At 43.6% G+C, this 14,011-nt stretch overlaps 1 protein-coding gene across 1 annotated transcript; it reads right to left on the bottom strand.

The window, feature by feature from the left end:
- Positions 1–8,735: 8,735 nt before the first annotated feature.
- On the bottom strand, positions 8,736–12,761 carry LOC110526922 (ankyrin repeat domain-containing protein 34B-like). The gene is made up of 5 exons (XM_036981762.1): positions 12,754–12,761; positions 12,188–12,425; positions 11,460–11,893; positions 11,110–11,281; positions 8,736–11,039 (listed from the first exon to the last, which is right to left on the bottom strand). The coding sequence occupies exons 1-5, from the start codon at positions 12,759–12,761 to the stop codon at positions 10,275–10,277; spliced, it is 1,617 nt and encodes a 538-aa protein (XP_036837657.1). The 3' UTR covers positions 8,736–10,274.
- Positions 12,762–14,011: the final 1,250 nt, after the last annotated feature.

The raw sequence follows: 14,011 nt of genomic DNA on the forward strand, positions 1-14,011 counted from the left end.
CACGAGGGGTCTAAGCACACACCCCTGGGCAACCCCTGTGTTGAGTGTCAGCGTGGCGAGGCTGTTGTCAAGACTACCTGGACTGACAACTTCTGGCTGTCCCCATTTCTCCTTGTCGTGCTGCTGATCCAGTTTCTACTGTTCTGCCTGTGTTGACCTAAACCTACTGTTTTGACCCTCTCTCTCTCACTCTCCCTCTTTCCCCCTCTCCCTCCTGCACCTGCTTTCTTGACCTCTGAATTGGTCGGCTATGAAAAGACAACTGACATTTACTCCTGATTATTATTTAACCCTGCTGTTCATCTATGAATATTGGAACATCTTGAAGAACGATCGAGCCTCACAGTTTTCCATAGTTTTTGTATTGTATTTCTGAGTCAAATGCGTGGTAAGAAATCAATTAGCAATGATCATTGAAATTGTTACAAGGTTGTAAAAACAATTCTAATAAATGCAGTTGGACAACGGATGAACATACTCGCCAATTTAAAAAAATATATATAATCCATCAGATGTTGACTGAAATATAGCACATATATTTTTAGTTCAGGGATTTTGGTTGGGAATTATATAATGAATTAATATTTTTTTCTTAGAATGCACTTAAATACATTTTCTCATTGTAGCAGGTATTTAAAATAAATATTTTGTGTTAAAATAAAGAAAATTATACATGCCTCATTTGCATAAACGCACAGGGTGTATTTTCATATATGAATGAATGAACATAAAAGTGTGAGACAGGGTTACAACCGCCAAACACTTGCTCTATCTACCCTACCTGTGCATTGTCTAGACTGCCTCATTAATTACGGTTGTGGTCACGTTGTCTTGCATAAACAAGTGTGTCAATAGCAGGATACCATCAGATTAAACATCAACATGTTTGGCTCGAGGTTACACCTATCTAAACATACTTTACATTGTTTGCAACACCAGACATAATATCACTAGATTCTAACACTAGAGTGTTTATTTTTGGAAATTGCAAACATTTCAGGTCACACACACACACACACACACACACACACACACACACACACACACACACACTTAATTCAGCGAATCATCAAGACCTAGATTAGCTGAATCAGATGTTTCAGTGCTGGACTGGAATAAAACCAGTAAAACCAACCCTGTATCTCTCCAAGATGAGGGATTTGTAACCAAACAAAGGAGGGTCCCCTACCTTTCGTCTGAGCTGGACCATCCGTTCTCTACTGGCAGCAGCACTCCTGGAACACGGGCAGGCCTCGATTACATTGGGACCCTGGCATGCCCCCAACACAGTCAGCTTTAGGGTACAGATAGAGAATTTCAACACATCTCTATGGCTAGGGCACAGACAGTATAAAGCCAGCTAGGACACAGACAGAGGATTAGAACATAACTATAATAACATAATAGATGATATAGTTGTGATGGAGATGTTCTTGTGAAATGACTGCCCAAAGGAGTAAACCACACTATCACTCATAAGTCATTTGGCAGTACGCCCAGAACTTTGCTCAGGGAACTAGAAGGAGTGATTCAATATCTCAGTTTCAAGGTAAGAAGCCTCTATGTGGTGTTAGTCAACCACATACAGGAACCAACCATACTTATACAGTTGCAAGAAAAAGTTTGAATCCTTTGGAATTACCTGGATTTCTGCAAACAAATGTGATATGTGGTATGATCTTCCTCTAAGTCCCCACAATAGACAAACACAGTGTGCAAATAACACAAATTATTGTATTTTTCTTGTCTACATTGAATACATAATTTAAACATTAAAAATGTAGGTTGGAAAAAGTATGTGAACCCCTAGGCTAACGACTTCTCCAAAAGCTAATTGGAGTCAGGAATGTTACCAGTTGATGTTATTCTTCAATAACACAAACCCCAAAGCAAATCAGCGGGAGAAAAATAGATTTATTTGAAAAGGACAAATCATAGATGTTATGCTGGGAGGTAGATGTACAGTCTCCCCTGTCCTCAGCTTTTCTCCACAGAACAAAGGAACAGGATACTTTTTCAGTTCTGCCCACAAATGTTCTATAGGATTGAGGTCAGGGCTTTGTGATGGCCACTCCAATACCTTGACTTTGTTGTCCTTAAGCCATTTTGCTTGGCTAATTTCTTTTGATTTTCCCGTGATGTCAAGCAAAGAGGCACTGAGTTTGACAGTAGGCCTTGAAATACATCCACAGGTACACCTCCAATTGACTCAAATTATGTCAATTAGCCTATTAGAAGCTTCTAAAGCCATGACATCATTTTCTGGAATTTTCCAAGCTGTTTAAAGGCACAGTCAACTTAGTATATGTACACTTCTGACCAACTGAATTTGTGATATAGTGAATTATAAGTGAAATAATCTGTCTGTAAACAATTGTTGGAAAAATGTCTTGTGTCATGCACAAAGTAGATGTCCTAACCGACTTGCCAAAACTATAGTTTGTTAACAAGAAATTTGTGGAGTGGTTTAAAAACTAGTTTTAATGACTCCAACCTAAGTGTATGTAAACTTCTGACTTCAACTGTACCTCTTCCTGACCATGGCCAGAGTGTTTAGATTTACTCAATCTAATATTAGAACCAATACTATAACGTCTGCCAATTTACTACTGGAGAATATGTGTTCCTTTATTCGATCACACATAATATGTCCATAATATAAATCTCTCGTCAACACACACACTCAGGAAACAAAAACAAACACACAAAACAAACTGTGTTTGGTTAGGAACGTCTTCCTTCCTTATAATTTGAAAAGAGTAATATATTCTCCATCAAAATCATTTTGAGTTACTCTATGCAATTTTCAATGTTGTAACCACATGGGAGTTCCTCCTAAGCACATTTCCATGTAAGGTTTAAATGTATGGTTTATGTAGGGTTTAAATGTATGTATGTAGGGTTTAAATGTATGGTTTAAATGCTGGTTTCCCAATCATAACCAACTGTATTACCAGTACACTGATTAATACATTTTTATCTTACAATGTTTATTCATTTATTTATTTTTTCCATATTTTTTAAAACTTTTTTTAAAAGTTATTTTTTATTTTTGCAGGAATATTTTTTTTTATCTCAGGATTGTGCCCTGGAATCACATAACTCATAACCGTGTCATATCATCCCATGGCTGCTTCTCCGCTTCACCTGAGTAACACAACCACTGTCTCTAACCAGGATACTTCTGCTTCAACAAAAAGATCCCAATCGGAGATGTTCCCTGCTCCTACAGGGCCACCCTGCTTCAACAGAATGGTTGCCCTAGAATTACTCCTACTAATTCCTCTTTTTAGAAATAACCCCTAGTTAGTAATAAAGTTTCTAACTAGGGGTGTCTTTGCTACAACAAAGACATAATGTGCTCAACCTGTTCTTAGAACAGGGTTTTCTATGATGTTTAAAAGAAAATCAGTCTCACACTGAATTTATCTTATCTGTCCGTAATGACATACTGTATCCACTCACTGACACTCTCAGCAGGTCTGAGGCATGTCCCTCTCTGCTCCGTTTTAGTCCGTGTGTGGTAACCTGACTCACGTTTAACAGAGCCACTGCGAGCAGTTTACCCTCAGTCTCCCGGGAACAATCAGGAAGAGGAGTTGGCATCCCACCGTTGTCACCAATTTGTCATGGAATATCTAATCAAAGGGAAGAGAGACTGCAGATTCTTTCAAACTACACTTTGTTATAAGATTTGCAAAAATGGAGAATCAACTATCAACTCAAGAGTGCGTAGTTGAAAAGCTCAACGAATAGTGCCGGTTCAAAACTTTTATAGAGAAGCACATCCTTTTTGAATACGTGACAGTCAGCAGATAGTGTGTAAAAGGTGTTTAGTTGTGTGTGCAGACTCAAGATAGCACAAGGTTGATAGCATGAGGGATCAACCGTCTAACTGCATTCACAACAGCAAAACACTATAATGTGCTCCTTTCTGCAAGTTTCCGTATGTGACTTTCTGTAGGCAGTAAACCCACGGGATGTCACATGCTGCGGCCTCACTCAAGCGGACCTTAGCTATACGCCCAGTCTTATGACTAAGTCCCACAAAGACAAGATTGTATCAGGTTAGACGGTAAAACACAGGATATCATGATTAATTGTCATTTTCCACGATAGTCCCCAAATCCAGAGCAAATTCAAGAAAGCGTACAGTATTATATAGAGCCATTATTGCATGGAATACAATATGTATATATAGGCTAAGTGTGCATTTAAAAAAAAATAATGTAGTTCTGTTCTTGTTTATTAATGTTCTGTATTATGTAATGTTTTGTATGGACCCCAGAAAGAGTAGCTGCTGGTTTTGCAGCAGCTAATGGGGATCCTAATAAAATACCAACAAAAACAGGCACAACTTTACACTTTTTAGACGTTTGTCGGTATTGAAAATTGGTTACCATTGACATAATTCTACGGTTGAAATGTCACACCTCAAAACAGTTAACACCAATGACATGTGCCAGGTCTATGCAGGTAAATGAGAACTTACTCAAAGCCTTGCTATACATGGAATGTCCAGTCAAATAAGACAGAGGCGTGAAATTATTAGGTTACGGTACCGATATTCCAGAGGAGCTTTCAAATGGGATATAGAACACATAACTACCCCTGGACAAATGAACTCAATGACATATTTAATTTAAACTGGTAATGAGTGAGTCGTCCATGACCCCGGGCTTCCCCTGCTTCTTGTGTTGTTTATATACAGTGCCTTGCAAAAGTATTCACCCCCCCTCAGCGTTTTTCCTATTTTTGTTGCATTACAACCAGTAATTTAAATGGATTTTTATTTGGATTTCATCTAATGGACACACACAAAATAGTCCAAATCGCTGAAGTGAAATGAAAAAAATGACTTGTTTCAAAACATTCTAAAAAGTAAAAAACGAGTGGTGCGTGCGTATGTATTCACCCACCTTTGCTACGAAGCCCCTAAATAAGATCTGGTGCAACCAATTACCTTCATAAGTCACATAATTAATTAAATAAAGTCCACCTATGTGCAATCTAAGTGTCACGTGATCTGTCACTTGATCACAGTATATATACACACCTGTTCTAAAAGGCCCCAGAGTCTACAACACCATTAAGTGAGGGGCACCACCAAGCAAGCAGCACTATGAACACCAAGGCGCTCTCCAAACAGGTCAGGGACAAAGTTGTGGAGAAGTACAGATCAGGGTTGGGTTATAAAAAAATATACTAAACTTTGAACATCCCATGGAGCACCATTAAATCCATTATTTCAAAATGGAAATATGGCACCACAACTAACCTGCCAAGAGAGGGCCGCCCACCAAAACTCACGGACCGGGCAAGGAGGGCGTTAAATCAGAGAGGCAACGAAAAGACCAAAGATAACCCTGAAGGAGCTGCATATGGAAGAAGGTACTCTGATCAGATAAGACTAAAATGTATCTTTTTGGCCATCAAGGAAAACTCTGTCTGGCGCAAACCCAACATTTCTCATCAATCTGAGAACACCATCCCACAGTGAAGCATGGTGGTGGCAGCATCATGCTGTGGGGATGTTTTTCATAGGCAGGGACTGGGAAACTGGTCAGAATTGAAGGAATGATGGATGGCGCTAAATAGAGTGAAATTCTTGAGGAGGAACCTGTTTCAGTCCTCCAGAGTTTTGAGACTGGGACAGAGGTTCTTCCAGCAGGACAATGACCCTAAGCATACTGCTAAAAAAAACACTCAAGTGGTTTAAGGGGAACCATTTAAATGTCTTGGAATGGCCTAGTCAAAGCCCAGACCTCAATCCAATTGAGAATCTGTGGTATGACGTAAAGATTGCTGTACAACAGCGGAAACCATCCAACCTGAAGAATCTGGAGCAGTTTTGCCTTGAAGAATGGGCAAAAATCCCAGTGACTAGATGTGCCAAGCTTGTAGAGACATACCCCAAGAGACATGCAGCTGTAATTGCTGCAAAAGGTGGCTCTACAAAGTATTGACTTTGGGTGAATAGTTATGCATGGACAAAAAAAAAAACTGTCAATGGAGATTCAGGACTAGGCTTAATCTGTTTCTTGATTAATTCACTAAAAGGTTTTATTATTTTTTATTTCACCTTTATTTAACCAGGTAGGCCAGTTGAGAAAAAGTTCTCATTTACAACTGTGACCTGGCCAAGATAAAGCAGAGCGACAAAAACAACAGTTACACATGGGATAAACAAACGTACTGTCAATAACACAATAGAAAAAGCAATATACAGTGTGTGCAAATGTAGTAAGATTAGGGAGTTAAGGCAATAAATTGTCCTTAGAGGCAAAACATTACAATTTAGCATTAACACTGGAGTGATAGATATGCAGAAGATGATGTGCAATTAGAGATACTGGGGTGCAAAAGATAAAAAAAATAACAATATGGGGATGAGGTAGTTGGGTTGGCTATTTACAGATGGGCTGTGTACAGGTTCAGTGATCGGTAAGCTGCTATGACAGCTGATGCTTAAAAATTATTGAGGGAGATATGTCTCCAGCTTCAGTGAATTTTGCAATTCGTTCCAGTCATTGGCAACAGAGACCTTGAAGGAGCGGCAGCCAAACGAGGAGTTGGCTTTGGGGATGACCAGTGAAATATACCTGCTGGAGCGTGTGCTATGGGTGGGTGTTGCCACGGTGACCAGAGAGCTGAGATAAGGCGGGGTTTACCTAGCAAAGATTTATAGATGACCTGGAGCCAGTGGGTTTGGCAACGAATTTGAAGCGAGGGCCTGCCAACGAGAGCATACAGGTTGCAGTGGTGGGTAGTATATGGGGCTTTGGTGACAAAACGGATGGCACTGTGATAGACTGCATCCAATTTGCTGAGTAGAGTGTTGGAGGCTATTTTGTAAATGACGTCTCCAAAGTGAATGATTGATAGGATAGTCAGTTTTACGAGGGTATGTTTAGCAGCATGAGTGAAGGAGGGTTTTGTTACGGATTTCTTCTGGTGAAGGAGAGGAGGACCAAAATGCAGCGTGGTTATTCATAAACATCTTTAATGAAAGATGACACTACGAACAATATACAAAAACAATAAACGTGAAAAACCAAAACAGCCCTATCTGGTGCAACAAACACAGAGACAGGAACAATCACCCACGAAATACCCAAAGAATATGGCTGCCTAAATATGGTTCCCAATCAGAGACAACGATAAACACCTGCCTCTGATTGAGAACCACTCTAGGCAACCATATACTTTCCTAGACAACTCCACTAACCACAATCCCATAACCTACAAAAAAACCCTAGACAAAACACACCACATAAATACCCATGTCACACCCTGGCCTGACCAAAATAATAAAGAAAACACAAAATACTAAGGCCAGGGCGTGACAGGTTTGTTGCGAAATAGGAAGCCGATTCTAGATTTAATTTTGGATTGGAGATGCTTAATGTGAGTCTGGAAGGAGAGTTAAGAGTCTAACCAGACACCTAGGTATTTGTAGTTGTCCAAATATTCTAAGTCAGAACTATCCAGAGTAGTGTTGCTAGTCGGGTGCGGGCAGCAATCGGTTGAAGAGCATGCATTTAGTTTTACTAGCATTTAAGAGCAGTTGAAGGCCATGGAAGGAGTGTTGTATGTCATTGAAGCTCATCTGGAGGTTTGTTAAAAATTAACACAGTGTCCAAAGAAGGGCCAGAAGGATACAGAATGGTGATGTCTGCGTAGAGGTTGATCAGAGAATCACCAGCAGCAAGAGCAACATCATTGATGTATACAGAGAAGAGAGTCGGCCCGAGAATTGAACCCTGTGGCACCCCCATAGAGACTGCAAGAGGTCCAGACAACAGGACCTCCGATTTGACACACTGAAGGTTCCTCTTTGTATCATCCCTTGGTATTCAACCTAATCCATGATGTTACAACACAATGTTCTGTCTGAGCTGCGTGGTCCTTTGTGGATCAACACTGACATCCTACCAGGTCACGGAGGCAAGGCCACACCCCTTGACCCCAATGACTTCCTGGCAGCCGCGGTGACCTCTGTGTTGCAGATACGGACAACCCATGTAAGTTAGCCTGAACACATTCGCAGGTTCAACCCTTAACCCAAGTTGTGGTGCAACGAATCAAAGGATTGTTTATTCTGTGTGTTTGCATTTATGCCTATTGAAACAAACCTAACATGAATACATTGACTGTCATCTGCAAAACAGCCAGTGATTATCGTGTAGGTTAGACTACCATGCTAGTGTGCCTGTCCCTTACCATCTCACTTTTTTTCTGTAGGCAAGCAACATGGTCTTGTAGTTGATGCGAGCTTTGACTGGAAGCCAATGGAGTTTACAGAGGAGCAGGGTGACATTGGAAAACAAGGGAAGGTTGTACACCAGATGAGCTGCAACGTTGTGGATAAGTAGGAAGGGTTTTGAAGGCACAAGTGGGGAGCCCAGCCAACCTCTGTTGCAGTAGTCCAGATGGGATATGATGAATTGGATTAGTACCTGCACCACTTCCTGTGTGATGAAAGGTCGTACTCTATGGATGTTGTCTATGCAACACTCGGTTGGCTGGGCTCCCCACTTGTGCCTTCAAATCGCTTCCAACTTATCCACAACGGCAGGGTGTTGTCCAGGGTTATGCCAAGGTTCTTAGCACTCTGGGAGGTGGAAACCAAGGAGGCCTTCCCCGGGAGAAAGAGCACTCCATCTTGTCGAGGTTGAGCTTGAGGTGGTGGGCTGACATCCAAGCTGAGATATTGTCCAGGTTTCAAACAATGAAGGGACAGGAAAATAAGGCGATGCTACAGTAATTAGAGGCCTAACCGTATTCTGGTATATGGAAAGGCTTTCCCAAAAACCTTCTCAGTTAACTATGTTATGTAGCTACAAAGTAGCCATAACCTGGCAGAATGATGTCATGATTATTTGCATCAATCCAATGGCCATTTGTTTTGCAAACTCCATCTCATGTGCTACAGACCAAGCAACAGTGCTAGGTGCCTGCACACTTGAATTAAGGTTAACTACGACCCAGTAGTGGTCTCCTGATGTGGTTTAAGCATTGTTATGTACTTACAACATCAAATTGTGTTGTTTTTCTATTAAGAAAGAGTGACTTTGAAAGCAAAAAACTGAACAAAATAATGTGAATTCTATCTGTTTCAATAGTAGGCCTACTTGCACGGTACAGCTTGGGTTGGACTGACTGAAAGGCCAATATGGGATTGATCATTTTTAAGGGTTCAGGATGTAATCTACTGTTTCTCAGATTATTTTTACACAGGGCACCTTTCCTTTGCCGGTCGGGCTGTTTGGGACATTTTGGGCAACATTAGAGTATACCCACTTTTCCAGGCACCACTACACCACTGATGGAGCCCAGTGACTTGGTGTATAGAGAAAAGAGGAGAGGGCAGTAAAGCAGTTTATTAGCAGTGAAGGAGCACAACAGAACAAGTGGAAGGCAATACAACAACTACCTCGTCAAATGGTGTACAAAACAGCAGTGTCGAATAAATACTCAGCAAATGTAATGCTCTGACATTCTTACTTTGTGTTCAAGAATCCTGATGGTCTTACTTACATTTTTTGGTGTTTGTTTTTCCCACTGACAAATATGAATATTTTCCTTAGTGACTTAGATCTTCCACAGTCAGAGGAGTTAGCCTGAGTCCCAGATGTATTTGTGCTGTGTTGCCAATCCATTGCTTTCAGTCTGTCATTGATTTAGTCAGAATGACTCAGTCCCCCTTCCCTTTGAATAGTCAATTATTTTGTCATAGGATTCAAGGCCTCAGATTCCTTCATTCCATGTGTTAAAAGCATCTCTGTCTGTTGTTAGATGTCCTGAGGAGGAGTACCATGAGATTTCTGCTCTCAGATTTCAAACGGATATAAATGTATCAATTGATCAAAGAAGAGCTGTTGCGTTACCGATGGTTCTGATGCGCCGATCGTAATTCCTCTATTCCTTCCTGGGCTTGATGGAATTGCAAGTCTGGTTGTCAAAGGAAGTGTAATTAAGCACATTGAAAAAGCTGGGATGAGCAATAATAAACTTCTGGTAAGAAGGCACAAGTTCTTTGTTAACAATGTTATGGTCACACAGCAGCAACAGAGCTTGAGGAAGCTATATATATTGAGGAAGCTATATATAGGAAGCGGCGCACACAGTAGTCAGACACACAAAGAAAATGCAGTGTTCTAGTCTGGTCCCAAAACTGTTTGTGCAGTTTTGCCAAGGCGTGACAATGACTATAGGGCTGGGGTTAGCAAGACGGCACGAACAAACCTGGGACCGGGCTAGCATTGTTCGTCTTAGTGGATGAAGAGCTCCTCGAAGTTGACAAGCTGTTTAATCTGCTCAGTCTGCATGGAGTGTCTTCTCAGCAATGTCTTAAACTTCCGATCCCTGTGGAAGGAAGGTGCACAAGGGACGAGAGGCTTTGACCCCGGCCCTGCTACAACACCCCCATTCAGATTCAGTGCTTTGGTGCTCCCACTCAGGCTGGGGCAGGTTGAGGTGGGGCTGACCCCAATGTCGGGTATGGGTGCGTGGGGGTTAAGAGGAGGCAGGTATCCCGGCCGGGTGTGGGAGATATGATCCAGGAGCAGGGCCCCCGAGCCTCTTCTCTCCAGGTTTGCGGGTCCCCTTCTCTGGGCAGTGCTCTCCAGGGACTCCCTGGAGCCTGACAGGGTGGATGACCGGCTGGTGACCAGCTTACGCTTCTCAGTTCCCCCTACACCACCCCCTATGCCTCTGTGGGATTCATTACACTCTGGGTGGCTGCTGTGGCCGAACTGGGGCAACTGGGAGTCAGAGCTATAGTGGTCCATGCCGATGTTGCGGCGGCGGACTACATTCTTTAGGCTGGACACGGCCAGGTTAGGGAGGCAGCAGTCTAGGGAGGTTTTGTCCACTGGGAGGACTGGTTCATGAACACCACAGGGACAGTTGGGGCAGCCTCCTCCGTCCCCCCGGTGCAAGAGGTTGGGGTGGGAAAAAGCTGCAGCGCTGTCATAAGACATCTTCCTACTCAGGCCTCTCCTTCGTCCTCCGCCACCTCCCTCGCTTCCAGCCACCTGAGATACAAAAAATATACGTAAAAATGTATTATGATATAGACACATGATAAGTTATTATCATTATTACCTGCTCCAAGGCCCTTAGCAGCCCCGTGGCGTCTTTGGCGTCGATGCTCTGGTGACGGGCGAGGGTTGGATGTACCCCGGGCCCTGCCCTTCCGGACCCAGAGAAGGCCAAGCTGTTGACCCAGAAGGAGAGCTCCTCCTCTGGGGTAATGTCCAGCAGCTCCTCGGTCAGGCTGAAACAACCCACACACATACAAAAAAATACACATTTGGCTGGAGCAATTGGCAGTTACTAGTGCAGTGCCATGTTAGCAGTTTAGGGGTAAAGTGCCTTCAAGGGCACCTACTCTGAACCTATTTTTTTTCCTGACAGACATGGGATTTGAACCCCTGCTTCTCTTGGCTACCTACCTAGAGGCCTTGCTCTGCTGCAGCAGCAGGGATGGAGGGATCTTCAGCCAAGGCTCCGAGTGGAGCCGCTGGACATGGAGCAGCTTCCCCACCCCAGGACTGGGGCCTCGTAACAGGTTAGGGTCCCTGGTTGGGGAGCCTGGCTGAGAAGAATCAGAACCAGTAGAACCAGAGATGGTGGTTCCCCTTCCACCACCCTGGTGGTGCTGGTGCTCCCTGAGGCCCAAGAGGGGGCTCCATGGGTGGGGGGAGGTGATGGCGGGGGAACCCTGTGGAGGGGTGCAGAGCTGTATGTCTGAGGGGGACATGCAGCAGGTGGCCGAGCCAGGGGTGCAGTGCATGCGCTCTTCCAGGTCGGGCGGTGGAGGCACGCTCAAATACTGCTTGGTCATCTGGCATCCCGAAGGTAGCTTGTCCGTGGTGATGATGATGACCTATAATGTAATATGATATAAATAATATAAAACATAATCAAATTTAATACGTGCCATTTAGCAGACGCTTTAATCCAAAGGTGACTTATAGTAGAGCATGCAAACATTTGGTCCCAGAGTAGGGTTGCAAAAATTCAGCAACTTTCTCAAAGTTCCCAGGTTTTCCAGAAATCCTGGTTGGAATACTCCAGCAATCATAAGTTCATAAGCACAAAATCTGGAATCCTCCAACCAGAAGTTCTGGAAAACTTTTTTGCAAACCTACCCAAGCGGGAATCAAACCCACATCCCCACCTCCTTGCCCTTGGCCTTGCAGGCATCCAGTAGGACTCTCAGGGCCTCCTTGTCCCCTGCATTGACAGCATAGACCAAAGTTGAGGAGCCAGAGTGGTCGTTCAGACTGGGGTCGGCTCCACTCCCCAGCAGCAGAGAGAGGACATCCACTCCGGCCTGCTCCAGACACGCATGCATCAGAGCAGTCTTACCGGCCTTATCCTGGATGTTTGGGTCAGCACCACTCTCCAGCAAGTACCTGTGGGGGGACATGGATGTCATGTTGATCAATACTCTGTGGATCATTGAACTCCCGAAGAGGAGGTAAAGTGTATTTTTACTTGGAAACTCTATGGTAGGGCAGGGGTGGCCAATATTATTCATGAAGAGCAGGTGTTGGTGCAGGATTTGGTCTTCAATGTATTATTTAAGCCAGGTGTGTAATTGTTTTGGCTGGAGTGAAAGTCTGTACACACACTGACCCATTGGGGATACAATTGGGCCACCCCTGCTCTGTGGTGTTTACCTCCTACTCCTTAACACTAACCCAACCCATACGAGGTGTCATGGACTAGTGACTTACTTACCGAACCATCTTGTGTTTGGGCACGCTTTGTGCGTCCGTGTGGCGTGTCCGGCACGACACCATGAGGGGCGTCTCACCGCGCTCGTTGCTCTCGTTGATGTAAGCCCCTCCCTCCAGCAGCAGGCGTGTCAGACGCAGTCGACTCAGGAACACGGCCTTGAGTAGAGAGTTCCCATCCGTACGCACCTCCGTCGCGTCCTCCATGCCAGGATCAAAGGTATAGTGGCTCTCTAATGCAGGTACTGGTACTGTGTCTTATAGAGTCATCGTTAGTGTAGAGGCAAGTCTGTCAATGCCCTGTGGAATGTCAGATGGACAGAAAATGTGTCTTAGTGTTACTACAGCATTACAGCAGAATAAAAGGTGAAAGGTCATGCTAATGCAGGTAGTGTTACTGTGGTTTATAGGGTCATCTGTGAGATTCTAGATGTAACTTTGTCATGGCCCTGTGGGAACATATATAGACAGATGTGTTCATAGAAATATAATTACTAGAGTATTACTAGAGTAGATTATATAAGGATTCCCCATTCAAGTCAGTGTGCTGTGATGGGTAGACCGGTGGCCATATTGAGTGTACCTATAACTGAGGGGGTCTGAGTTTTTGTTTCCGCTGCTTGAATATTTTGATGTGATGGCTTTTTTGGATTTTCTAAAGTTTGAGGATAGATTATGGTAATAGTATGAAGTCATAGATTATGGAACCATCTTGGACCACACAGCATTTCCTGCTCCTAACACCTAGGATATCTTCACTTTATTCTCAGAGAAAGTGAGGACTAAGGAGGATCAGAGAGACAGGCTATATCCCAAATGCTACCCTGTATAGGGAGCTGTGACACCCTGATCTGTTTCAGCTGTCTTGTGCTCATCTCCACCCCCCATCAGGTGTCCCCTATTATTTTTACCCATTATCCCCTGTGTATTTATACCTGCATTTTTGTCTGTTCGTCTTGTTTTGTCAACTCTTACCAGCATGTTTCCCATTTCTCCAGTTCCCTAGTTTTTTTCCCCTAGTTGTTTTCTAGTCTTCCCTGTTCCACCTTCTCTGCCTGGCCTGACCCTGAGCCTGCCACTCTGTCCCTGGTTGACTGCCTTGGATTACAAACCTCTGCCTGCCCTCAACCTGCCCTTTGCCTGCCCCTTTGTTTATAATACATATTCTGAGTGCAGAACTATCCGCCTCCTGTGTCTGCATCTGAGTCATATCCTGAGTCGTGATAGGAATAGGGTGTCATTTGGGACACAGACCTGCTTAA

Source organism: Oncorhynchus mykiss, chromosome 6, assembly GCF_013265735.2.
Source record: "Oncorhynchus mykiss isolate Arlee chromosome 6, USDA_OmykA_1.1, whole genome shotgun sequence".
NCBI classification, from domain to species: domain Eukaryota; kingdom Metazoa; phylum Chordata; class Actinopteri; order Salmoniformes; family Salmonidae; genus Oncorhynchus; species Oncorhynchus mykiss.